Raw genomic sequence first — 12,895 nt, 5'->3', positions numbered from 1 at the left:
CCTTGTGTCTTATTCATTCATGAGTGAGTTTCTTCCCTGTCAATGTGGCCATAGTGTGTCCCTGGTTCACTCGGATTTTAGCCGGCGAATAGGGGTATGTGAAGTTCCGTAAACTTATTTCTCCTTTGACTTCAAGTAGAACATTAATATGGTAACAGTCTGTGATCATCAGTGACCCAGAGGAGCCCTGGTTCAGGTCCCTGGAGAATGGGGTTTCTCTTGTCTGTGTTAGCATAGAGTAGGTATTTATAGGGTAGGGTAGGCTTCTCAGGGTGTAGGTTCTAAAAGGATGATCCATCTGAAGGCTGTTTTACCTACACAGTGGGCTCTAGAGCTTGACTCTCAACCACTGTGTTGTCTGTAAGGCCCTGGTGGTGACCGTGGTCCTGGAGCCCCGTCTCTGCCTTCAGGGCCCAGTGCTCTCCAGCATGCTGTGGCTTATCAGGCTCCCCAGGGAGGAGTATAGTGATTGCTTTATCCAAATTAGAGGGTAGTAATTTTGTCTAGATTCATTGTTACATATGCTGTTGTTCTTGATAGTTGTATTCTACTTTTGATATTTATTGTCATCCTTGAGGGCTTCTCAGGTGGTACTAGTGGTAAAGAATCCTCCTTCCAATGCGGGAGACAAAAGAGATGGTGGGTTCAATCCCTGAGTCGGGAAGATCCCCTAGAGAAGGGCATGGCAACCCATTCCAGTATTCTTGCCTGGGGAATTCCATGGACTGAAGTGCTTGGCGGGCTACAGTCGATGGGGTCGCAAAGAGTCAGACATGGCTAAAGTGACTGAACACACAGGCACACCCTCCAGAACAGCAGTCCCACTGCTCCAGGCCAGCCCCGCTCCTCAGATTTTGGGTGGTGAGAGCAGAAGGGTGAGTAGTTTGCTCCCTCCTTGGAGAGAGGGCACACAGCCTGGTTCCCTGCACGGTGACTTGGTCTTGTTTCCCATACTTACCCCATCATTACAATGGGAAGGAGTGCCAAGTACTTTAGAGGATATGGACAGTTCAGAGATGATGTTTGATTGGTTAGAAATTCACGGAAAACCTGGTGGTATTGTAAGCAGGACTGCCTGTGCAGTGCAGCTGCCTTTGTCCGCTCAGCACCTGTTAGCTGAGCACTGGCTGTGGCAGGCGTCGCACTGGGCCTTCACCCTCGGCGCTCACAGGGTAGAGGGGGAGGGAAGTCCTCGGCAGTGTGTGTGCCATGGCTCTGCCCCTGCTCCAAAGGAGTCGATGCCAGCTGCATCTTTCAGGTATATGTTTTTTTATGGCTATTTCTAAATGTGCTATTTCATAAAGAACTTTTCATATTGGAACTTCCTGTCATTATTCTTCTTCTTAGCACAGTAGCCCATTATATTCAATCACTTAAATTATTCCCAGTTTTTCTCCTATTATCAGTTATACTCAGAAAGCTTGTATGGGAGCGTGTTAGTGAGGGAGGGCTGCATGGCTGATGCGTAGACCCCACGTATCGTGACTCCACGCAGAAGTGTCTGCTTCACAAATGGGCTCTGGTGCCCTGCAGTCCAGTCGAGGTTGACGTGGCTCCAGAGGTGGCTCTGCTCCCTGGTCATTCCGCCAGCGCCCACGGGAGAGGGCCCAAGGCCATGCAGTCAGCTCTGGGGGCTTCCCAGTGACCCTGGTCCAAGGGCTCTTCTGATGGGGTTCCCCTGCATCCCCACACCCCCGTCTCAGATCCTTGGGGCTGCCCTGCAGACACTGAGCTGCTGGCCTGAGTCCATGTCAGGCCTTGCCTCGTCTCCACTCCTTGGGTGAACCTGGATGTTTAAGGCAGGACTGTGCACGTCTACTATCTGTTTACACCCACAAACTAAGGACAGTCCTTACATTTTGTGATCACTGGTGGGAAGAACATTGCATGGCACATAAAGTGTGTGGGGTTGAAATTCCACCATCCACAGGCAGGTCTCCAGGCATGGCCCTGCCCGTTCACGCCCGTGTCCTTGGTGGCAGCCTCTGCTGCTGTGGGAGAGCCACGGGGGCAGCGGATGGAATGGCTCACGAAGCATTGTGTGTGTCCTCAGGCCTGCTGCAGACCCGCTTGGCCCTCCCCCATAGAAAACACCATCTGACTTCTCTTGCCAGTTGGGGTATAGAAGATGTTGGCGTTTTCAATCTTATGAGGTTCTGTCCATGTATAATTGCCTACAAACTAGCTGATCTTTCCAGAGTTCTTCTCTCTTACGAAGCCTTGCTGAAAACCAGGCACTGTTGTCTGTCTCTTCCCTTAGAATTCCTGCTCCAGCAGCACGGGTTCTGCTTTGAGTCATCGGGTGCTTTATTTCACTGTGTCTTATGCCACAGCATGAGCAGGGCTTCTAGCTCTCCAGACTGCAGCCTGTTTCCTCTCCACCTGACAGTTCACAGCATCCCCATCTAGGTGGAAGGCAACACCCTGATTCTACAGGATCCCTAGGTCTTGTAGGAATGTCTATGCTGCTGCAGCGAGCCATAGAGCTGAGTGGAATAGCTCAACTCTGTCACCACTTAGGGTTTGGCAGTGGTGGGGACACCACTTGGGAACCAGGCTGACAGAAAGGCTGCCATCTTCAGTTTATGGCTTCCAGCATCACTAGACGTGGTCGCTGCCTTCAGCTCATAGGAAGGGGACAGGCCTGGAGAAGGCTGCAGAGTCAGCTGTATGGACCACGCCTGGAGGTGGGCCACAGCATGTCTGTTGACATCCCCTTGGAGAGGATGGGTCATCTGGCTGCCCCTTACTGTCACAGACCTGGGGAAATGGGGTGGTGGGCATTTGTCTGGGTGGGGGGGTCAGGAAGAAGAAAGTCTGGTGGATGGCAAGCCACCTGCCACCAGATTTCTGGAAGCACATGCTTTCTTGTGTTCCCAAAATAAAGCAAGCCGGATTATGAAAGTTGTGCTGTTGAAAAGGGTTTTTATAGGAAAAAAATACCTGTGCAAATGTAAATGCAACTCTTCAAACAAGTAGTTTGAATAAAACATGTGTGTTTTCAGGCTATCGCCCATTACGAACAATCAGCCGATTATTACAAGGGGGAGGAATCTAACAGGCAAGTATTGTTTTTCTTACAATTTTGTGATATGTGATGAAAGGTTCTGATAGTTTTGTGACGTGTGATGAAAGGTTCTGACAGTTGTGTGACGTGTGATGAAAGGCACACCTCCGCTTTTTCTCTGGGGGTCTCTTGCACTGGACCTGGTGAAGGTTCTCTGAGGTGGCTTGTCGTTTTTCTCTGGGACTGTCACCCTGCCTGGTTCTTGGTTTCAGCTCGGCTAACAAGTGTTTGCTGAAAGTGGCCGCGTACGCCGCCCAGTTGGAGCAGTACCAGAAGGCCATCGAGATCTTCGAGCAGGTGAGGCTGCCGTCTGTGCAGCTTTGAGCAGAAGGCCTGCCAGAGTTCGCATGCTAGTATTTTGTTCAGGGTTTTGCATCATGTATTCATATGGGCTGTTGAGCTTTAACTTTGTCTTGTGATGTCTTTGACTTCGGTAGCAAGGTAATACTGGCCTCAGAATGAGTTAGAAAGAGTTCTCTCCTCTTCTATTTTTTAGAAGAGTATAGAGTATTGGTGTTATTTCTTTAGATATTTGGTAGAATTCAGTGGTTTTCTGTACTGTTTTTCTATTTTCATTGATTCCTTCTGTTATCCTGATTTCTATCCTCTACTTTCTTTGGATTTATTTTACTCTTCTTTTTTAGGGCGTTGATGGTGGACGCTTAACTTACTGATTTTCCTCTTTGTTGTGTGGGGATTTTTAGTGCTCTCAATTTCCCTCTTAAGTGCTGCTTAGTCTGTATGATGCTGTTACATTGTTTTATCTTTATTCATTTTTATAACAGCAATAAATAATTTATTCATTTCCCTGGTTTTTTAATAAGTGTTTTGTTTAGTTTCCAAGTGTTTGGAGATGTCCCTGTTATCTTTGTTTTTGGTTTCTGGTTTGATCCTGTTGTGGCTGGAAAGTGCAGTCTGTGTGATCTCAGCCCTTATAAGTTTGTTTTATGTTCTGTGGTGCTGCTGTTGCTGGGTGACACGTTCTACAAATGTTGATAAGCTGCTCGTGGTTGATGGCGTTGGGTTCCTCTGTACACTTGCCGATTTTCTGTTTCTGTCGTTGAGAGTGGAGTGCTGCGGTCTCTATCATTGTGGATCTGTCTAGCTTGCATTTCTGTCAGTCTTGGCTTCACGTTATTTTGCAGCTCTGTCTGCTGCATGCTTATTTAGGGTTGCTGTGTCTTGCTACATTGGCCCTTTTATCTTATAATGCCCCCTTCTGTCTCTGGTAATTCTCTTTGCTTTGAAGTCTTTATCTGATACTAAATGTAGACTCTTCTGCTTTCTTTTGATTAATGTGTATATGACATATATTTATGCATTCTTTTTCTTTCACCCTGCCTATGTTGTGACAGTTGAAGTGAGTTTGTTGTAGACAGCATAGAGTTAGGTCTTGTTTTTAAGTCTACTCTGCTAGTTTCTTTTAATTGGTGTATTTGGACCATTCACATTTAATGTAATTATTGACATATTACAACGGAAGTCAGCCATTTTATTTGTTTGTTTTCTGTTTATCCTTTGTTTTTTGTTTTTCTGTTTGTTTTTTCTTGCCTTATAGGGGGTTGCTTGATTATCTAAAGTATTTTTGAGTATCTCTCTCTAAATAGCCTTTGTAGTGTTTTGCTCTAGGTGTTACATTTACATACTGTATCACAGGGTAATGATGTCATTTTTTTTCAGTTCCAGTGAAATATAGAAACCTTACCTTACTTTCTGTTCCTTTATCCTCTCCCATTCAGTATATAATTGTCTTTAGTATTTCCTCTACACACTTTTAGAAACACATCAGTCACTATTACAATTTTTACTTCAGTCACCCAATTTAATTTACAAAACTGAAGAGGAGAGGAAAGGCCCATCATATTTTCCCATATCTTGCTTACTGTGTTCTTTCTTCTTGATGTTTCAGGATCTCTTCCTGCATTTTGTTCTACTTGGAGGGCAATGTTTGCCATTCTTTTAGGGTAGGTCTGCTGATGACACATTCTTCTGGTGTCTCTTCACCTATGAATGTTTTGATTTCCCCTTCGTTCCTGAAGCTGGGTATACAGTTTCCCTGGGTATACAATTCTGGGTTGACAGCTCTTTTTCAGCACTTGAGAAATGTGCCCTTATGGCTGGCTTAGTTTCTGATGAGCGGTTTACTATCATCCAGGCTGTTTTCCCTGTAGGTGTGGTGGTGTTTCTCTCTGTCACTTTCAAAATGTTTTCGTTTGTCTTCAGTTTTCAGAAGGTTGTACGGCTTAGCAAGGGTGTTTGCTTTGATTTTGTTTGGAGTCACTAAACTTCCGGAATCTGTAGGTTTACGTTTCTTGCCAAGTTTAGGAAATTTTCAGCTACTACATTTTCAAGTGATTTTTAGCCACTCCTTTCTCTCCCCTTCTGGGACTCAGGCGGCCCAGATGCCAGGCCTTGTTTTATCGTCACACACATCCCAGAGCTCTGTTCCTCTTTTCTCATCTGTCTTCTCTCTGCTGTTCAGACCGAGTAATTTCTAATGTTCTTCCATCAGTTCTCTGAGTTCTCCCTCTTTTCCATGGGTTCTGCTGTTGAACCCATCCATTTTTTATGTCAGGTATTACATATTTCAGTTCTGAAGTTTCTGCTCATTTCTTCTTTATATGTTTTAGGGCTTTTTGCTGAGAATTTTTTTTCTTTTCTTCATTGATGCTTCGGTTTTCCCTCTGGCCTCAAGCACTTTAGTAATGGTCGGTGGAAACATTTTAGGAGGAGTCCTTTAACACCTGTTAGATAATTCTAACATCTCGTCTATGTGAGAACTATTGTTTATTAGTTACTCTTTTTTTCATTCAACCTGAGTTGTTCCCTTTTCTTGGAATTGCAAGTGAGTTTTACCTGAAAACTGGGTATTTCTACATTGTGTTATAGGGCAGGGTCTTGTTTAAACTTCCTCTCTCTGCTGGTCTTCTTTGACACTGAAGAGGTATGACTTGTTCCTGCCAGGTGGAGTTGTAGGACCAGGCTCTCCACCTGGCCTCCTGGTTCCTAGCAGATGATGGTAAAGCCAGGCGCACTGGGAGGCAAGGATGCCTCATTCCCTTTAGGAGGAATGGTGCAACAAGCCCCACATGGGCTCCAAAGGCCTCTGTGGTGTGGGCGCAGGCTGGCTCCTAGTTGGCTCCCTTGGCAGAAGAGTTGAGCTCTCCGGCCAGTCTCAGGAGGACAGGCATCCCGTCTCTCTCTGGCATTTGCTGCTGTGGGTGGGGTGGGCCAGAGCAGGTGTCATCTGAGCCTTCCCTGTCTTGTGCACTGCTCCCCTCCTGGTCCTCTGGCTGGAGAAAGCAGACTTCCGTCTGTTCCTTCACTGTTTTTATTTTTTTTCTTTGCCACACCCACTGGCATTAATGGGTTGTTGGCTTTTTCTGTTCCAAGTCAAGGATTTATGCAAGAAAAAGCAGGCACCTCCCTGCCATTTGCCCTGTTCCCCATGCTGATCTGCTCTTCGCTCTACGTTTTAGTCTCCTGACGTTAATTTTCTATAAAAGGATCAAGGCTTTTAGTTGTACTTAGTGGGAGGGACGGAAGACAGCGAGTCTGTTCTACCCTCCTGGACATGGAATTCTGAGTCGCTTTTAACAGGTTCAGCACTTTATGTCTCAAATACTGTTTCTTGTCCAGTAACATTTCTGGTACATGACTTTGGGTTAAAAGGATGGATTTCATAGATTCTCTAACATGAGACGCAGAGAGAGCACTTGCTAAAGAGCAGGTAAGGGTCAGCATGCTTTTTGTAGGAGAGCCAACCTTTTTACTCTGATCCCACTTTCTTGCCTAGATTGGGGCCAACACCATGGATAACCCTCTGTTGAAGTACAGTGCAAAGGATTACTTCTTTAAAGCCGCCCTCTGCCACTTCATAGTGGATGAGCTGAACGCCAAGGTGAGGCGCCCTGAGGCACAGCTTCTGATGTGCTTCATTCACCCTGAACGCGGGTGCTCAGCCGTCGTCCAGAGCAAAACTGCGCTGTATCCATGAAAAACAAGACAGGGATGAGTCCCTGACCCCATCCTGGCCATCCTGCGGCCACTGGAATCCCAGCTGTCAAGGGTCTTAAGTTAAAGCAACCCAGGGGCCACACCTCATTCAGTAGTTTGGTTTAAAGAAATCAGGGGGCTGAGAGGAGACAGGAAAAGTAGAATCACATCTTTTTTAAAACTTGGAGTTGGAGTGAGGATTGGGAGAAGTGAAAAACAGAGTGAAGGCTGGAGGCAGAGGCGGGGACAGGGTTGGGGTTCGGGCCCTGGCGTCTGGGCACAGCATCCGTCCAGTGCACGAGAGCAGATGCCTGCCCTGGGAGTTTTGACGATGACATCTGTCTTGTGTGGTTTTCTCCACAGCAGCCTCTTTCAGAAAAACTGGTTTAGCAGTTTATTCTTAACTGAAATTGAAATTAAAAATAAATAGATTTGATCAGTACAGGTTGCTTTTGATGTTGAGTGTAACAGTTAAACAGGATGTAAATAAATTGTATTGAGGTTAATAGAACGTCAGAGCTTCATTTTCTGGTTCAGTGACTCAGATGTTAACAAGTGGTTTTCTTCCCCAGCTTGCTCTTGAGAAATACGAGGAAATGTTTCCAGCATTCACTGACTCTAGAGAATGCAAATTACTGAAAGTGAGTAAGTGGGATTGAAATCTAGGAACGTTTTAACCCTGTGAAGCCGTGAGTGCTGCTCTCACACGCTAGGCCTCAGATGCCGTTAGGGTTGGGTGTACACCATGCTCTGAATTGGGTGGATCAGAAATGTTAGCACAAGGCTGGATCCCTGACCTGGGTGCCTCTTGTATTTGAAAACTTCCCCATTTTTGTAAGTCATTTAGCAACATCAGTTAGTGTAGTAAGAAGGCTGTTTCTCTATTTAAAGTATTCACTCATAGATGGAACTTTTAAGCCAACCAAGATAATTTTTCTGTATTTATTTTCCCAGAAACTTCTAGAAGCTCATGAAGAACAGAACAGTGAAGCTTACACAGAAGCAGTAAGTTCCCCTTTGGGATTTAATGCGTTCTCTGAAAGTTTACACTGTAGATACAACTTCTCTTTTTCATTGTATAAATGCTAAACATCTATTTGGACATCATTGTGCTTATACCTGTGTTGTTTTCCAAAAGAAATGTTTTTAGATTCCACCAACCTTCAAAATTAAGACAGTCTATGAGCTCTGCTGACTTTAGCTGTAAGGCAAATATATATCACATACAGTTATGATTTATTTGGATATTTTCTATGGAAAATAATCTGATCCATAAATAAGTGTGAAGTAATATCAGTTAAATCAGTTAAATTTAAAACATAAAAATAAAGCAGTGAGAGTTTGTTATATTCTTGGCATAAAATGGAAAAAAATTTTCTACATTCACCAATTCCCTGTTTTCCCATATTTTTCCATCTTATGTTTAGAATCAAAGTGAATTTCTTAGTGCCCTTCAGTAATTCATTCAACCTGGCTTTGAAGCCATGGTGGGAGGGCGAGTTTCCCTCTCTGCAGCTGTGTTTTGTGTTCATTGGAGCCTGGAGCCACATTAATTTTCCACGTCCCTTTGTCCTTATACAAAGTCTTATGTCCTTTGTCATGTTAAACGTGCTCTTTGTCCAGTTACAAACGCTGCTGTGGATTTTTGCCATGGCATGTTAGCATAAGAGCAATGTAAAAAGCTCTTAATGAAGAAAGTTGTAAAGTAGAATGAATGATTTTAGAGTTAGTACAGTGTAATTCTGTGTTTGACTGTGTTTCCGTGGACCATTTTCTGCTTCTCTTCCCTTCACCAGGTGAAGGAGTTTGACTCCATCTCCCGCCTGGACCAGTGGCTCACCACCATGCTGCTGCGCATCAAGAAATCCATCCAGGGGGATGGGGAGGGGGACGGAGACCTCAAGTGAGGCGCAGTGTCCCTGCGGCATGCCGCCGAATCCTTGTTCATTTCGCGTTAGGGCCAGTGATCATTGTGGGATGCCCATTCAACGGCTTCATTTCGTTGCACGTGAGCCTGACGGTGTGTGTGTGTGTGTTTAAGCCACTGCGTGTATCACTGTGCTGTGGGCGGGTGGGCCGCTCCTATGCATATTGTGAGTGTGTGATGGGCTGCCTCCCGCTTGTCAGAGTCCCCAGAGTTTTCCAAGAACTGCTTCAGAATCTTCCTCCTGTTATTTCAGTATGTGCAGAGCTCGTGTTTCATTTTGACACATGTTTTTATGTCCCTTTTCCTGGACTTGTGTGCCCAACCCAGTTGTTGTAATAGATGCTTTGCATGTTCTCTGTGAACTTGCACCTTGGTGGATTCTCTAAACGTGTGTGTTTAGTGTAGGATGGTTGTTTGGAATGCATTTATGGCTTTCTTCATTAGAATTATTTATCCTTTTTGTTATTTCGTGATTCTTTTGACAGTGCCAGTGACCCGTTTCCCTGCTCTTGTGCATTGTTCTGTAGCTGATGTGCATGTGAGAATTCAGGTCAGCCGGGCCTGCTGGCTGCTTGCAGTGGGGATGAGGGAGCTTCCTGACACGGCCCGCTGACGTGTGTGGCCGTGTGGAGCTGAACCTGAGCTCATAAGTGCACTGTGCGTGAGATCTAGGAGAGACAGGTGTCTTCCTTTCCTGGAGGGAGTGTCCACTTCTAGTTGGGGCAGGACCCTTGCTTCACCTTCACAGAAAGGTATTTGAACTGGCATATCCCTTTCATGTTCACACACTTTCCCACGTTGAGAGGGCACCCCGTGTGCCCCCTTGTGTACATCCTTACCAGAGCCGGGAGGTTATATCAGTCAAAGCTTGTATGTCATTCATTTTCATTTTTAATTGTCCGTCATTCATTTTATCTGTTAATTGGACACGATGGGCTTGGTGGCCTGAGTACAGTACAGTTTACTGTACCATCGGGAAAGAGTCCCAGTGAGCTGCTGAGGGGACCTGCCCTTAGCTGATGGATTGTTTTATCTGGTGTATTTGAATTCTGTCCTATTGTTTTGACTTATATATGTGCGCTATTGACCTATGAACTTAATCCCTGCACTTTATGTTACGTGCTAATAACCTTGTGCTTTAGACGTGCTCTTGTTTCCTGAATCTCTTCTAAGTGATTTGTTTGATGTGCATTTATTGCTAGGTAATGGCAGTATTGACAGATAAATGGGATTTCCTATGTCCTGTCAGATGTTAACTGGTATTTGAAAGGTATTGCATTTTTGGATGGCCAGCAACTGGGATTCAAAGGTGCTGTTGGGCAGAAACAGAGAGTGGGTCCAGGTTGAGGGCTGAGTCGGGAGGAAGGTTGGGGATGGGGAATAAGTCCGACTAGGAGGGAGCAGAAAGTGGCAGAAAGGAGGCTGAGAAGGACCAGCGGAGGCCTGATCGTGGAGCAGCCCTGTGGGCAGCCGTGAGGATTCGGTGGCTGTAGTTGCGGGGTCATCTGTGCGGCCTGGGCTGGTGGAGAGGTGGGGGCAGTGGTGGCTCTATCCCAGCCCACGGGGCAGTCATGGACCAGGAGACATGGGGTACTCTGACCTTGGACCCTGGCATCCAGTGAGGATTCCTTCTTTCCTTCAAAGGTCTGGGATCCTTAAAAGAAAGCTGGCTGTTGGTTATGGTCCATTTTGGAACAGAGCCTGCTTGGTACTTCTTCACTTCCTATCGGAACCTCTTAAGAAAAAAACACTTAGAGAAGTGGGATTTTGTTGCTCTATGTGATTCAGTGCCCAGCCTGTCAGAAGCACATGGGTGAGATGAGCGTGTGTCCTCCGGCTGCAGGCCTGCCTACCTGGGGGACAGTAACCCTCCCTGCCAGCCATGCACTTTTGTTGCTGGTCTGGAAAGTCTGCTTCCACTTATTAAGGAAACCTGTGGTCTGACCATGTAAAGGAAAAATCGAATGACGTTTATTAGCTTTTTATCCTGATCCCCTGACAGACCTGTCTGAAGACCTGTATTTTTGAGAATATTGGCACCATTTTCAGTCCCTGGGATGGGCAGATCCCCTGGAGAAAGGACAGCTGCCTACTCCAGTATTCTGGCCTGGAGAATTCCATGGATTGGATCGTCCATGGGGTCAAAAGAGCTGGGACACGACTGAGCCACTTTCACTTTCACTTTTGTCACATCAGAGTTGTTGTGTTGAAATGAACACTAGGACCAGTGCCTGAGTTAAGATGCTTTTGTTTTTAATATTTCACATGAAAAAGTAAAAAGTAATTGTAATGGCTAGAACAGACCACTAGAACATAAAAGTGAGAAGAAAAAAGTCCCAGGAACAGCTACAGGCTTCCTCCCTAGAAACATTTCATCAGAGTGGGCAGCGCTGTGACTTCCAGTATTTATAAATCGTTATTTATGAACAAAGTATGATTGTGTTGCAGTCTTTGTATTTTAGTGAGTCATGTTTAGTTCATTGTCAAGAGTTAAAATTTCTTATGGGAAAGCTTTGCTTTTTGTGGCAATGTTTTTCTAGCTAGTGTGAACTTCTTTTTTATTGAATGATTTGGAAGCAGTGTCCTTGCAGTCGTGACCGCGTGTGACAGTGCCCCTGTAACCACAGCGTGTGTGTTTATTGTTTCCTCTGACACCATGTATTTCAGATGCCCAGAGTCAACCCCCATGGCTTCTGTGGGGGTTCTGGGCCTCTCTTCCCCAGGGCTGTCGGGGAGGGTGTATTATGAAAATTCACCCTGGATGATAAATCCACCTTCGCAGAGTCAGTGTATTTTGTGTGAACCTGTACAGTAAATAAAGTCCCAGTTATGAGCAGCGTGGTGCGTCTTTCCTGGCTGATGTGCACAGGTCAGGGCTGGCTTCTCATCCTGGAAGGTGTCCCCGGGCAGTGGGCATGACCATCCGGGCTCTGTGAAGACCAGTCCTGTCGGTTGGTGCCACTGCTGGTCTGCTGAGGGCTCTGCAGGCTCCGCATTCCCATGCTTGCTGCTGCCAGGTCAGGGAGCTCACGACAAGGTTCAGGGAGGAGCGGCCCCTTGGTGGTGGAGGCCAGCGGTTGGTCTATCTTGGCGGAGCCACGTTGACTTGGTGCTGTCAGGGCCTTGTTCACATCCCTCCAAGATCACTCGAGGCAAACTCACAATACATGGTCTAACAGGTGGTCCCATTTAGGAGCTCTGCCCCGTTGTTGATCCTCAAGGTTAGTTTCTCATTCAGATGCCTCTCTCAGAATCTTTGTTTCCTAACAGAAGCCCTCGTGGTGGGTTTGGCCAGCCTTGGGGAGGGTCCCATAGTCCCTTGCTGGTAGAGGGAAGTGGGCAGTTCCTAGGCATCAGCTGGGTCTGACTGATGTGCCAGCTGGCCCTGTGCCTATGTCCTCCTGCCTGCCTTGGTGCCTGTGGACAAATCACCTTTCACCTTAAGCGACAGGAACACCATCAAGTTAAGGGGACAGGCACTCTTTTGGTCTCAAAAGATGTCCCTGCTGTGGCAAGGCACGCGACATGCAGGTTAGTTTCAATTGTAACTCACACTCAAATTGGTCACTTTAGGTGACTGCCTTCGGTAAAACCACATTTCTGTGAAGGTCATCTTTAAGAAAGGTCTTCCCTTACCAACTGCCCAAATTTATTTGCAAAGTCTGTACAACAAATTTTGGGTAAAAGCAGAGGCAGGGGAGCTCTGGAGTTTGGGCTGACTGTGTCTTCCACACGAAGGCTAGAAGGTGCAAAATGGCCCCCTTGGGTAGCATGTCCAGAGGGTCTGGGGCTGACACTGACTTGGCAACACAGCACCCAGATGGGGAGAAACGGGAGATGTCCCCAAATCCCTGAGATGCACCTTCAGCAAAGTTTAGGGAGCAGCTCTCCCCTCCCCTCCGCTC

The 12,895-nt window shown here is 46.3% G+C and overlaps 1 protein-coding gene across 2 annotated transcripts in view; it reads left to right on the top strand.

The window, feature by feature from the left end:
• The window catches only part of NAPB (NSF attachment protein beta), a 37,921-nt gene extending 26,094 nt beyond the window's left edge, over nucleotides 1–11,827 (top strand). For both annotated transcript variants that reach the window (XM_061436407.1, XM_061436408.1), the window contains 6 exons: nucleotides 3,006–3,061; nucleotides 3,280–3,364; nucleotides 6,864–6,968; nucleotides 7,636–7,704; nucleotides 8,018–8,068; nucleotides 8,860–11,827. In XM_061436407.1, the coding sequence (XP_061292391.1) occupies nucleotides 3,006–3,061; nucleotides 3,280–3,364; nucleotides 6,864–6,968; nucleotides 7,636–7,704; nucleotides 8,018–8,068; nucleotides 8,860–8,970 (477 nt within the window). In that variant the 3' untranslated portion in view covers nucleotides 8,971–11,827. The remainder of the gene's footprint in view (nucleotides 1–3,005; nucleotides 3,062–3,279; nucleotides 3,365–6,863; nucleotides 6,969–7,635; nucleotides 7,705–8,017; nucleotides 8,069–8,859) is intronic.
• The last annotated feature ends 1,068 nt before the right edge of the window (nucleotides 11,828–12,895 follow it).

The sequence above is a fragment of the Bos javanicus genome, chromosome 13 (genome assembly GCF_032452875.1).
Source record: "Bos javanicus breed banteng chromosome 13, ARS-OSU_banteng_1.0, whole genome shotgun sequence".
NCBI classification, from domain to species: Eukaryota; Metazoa; Chordata; class Mammalia; order Artiodactyla; family Bovidae; genus Bos; species Bos javanicus.
Note: the sequence above shows the minus strand (reverse complement) of the source record. Positions and strands in the feature narration are given on the sequence as shown.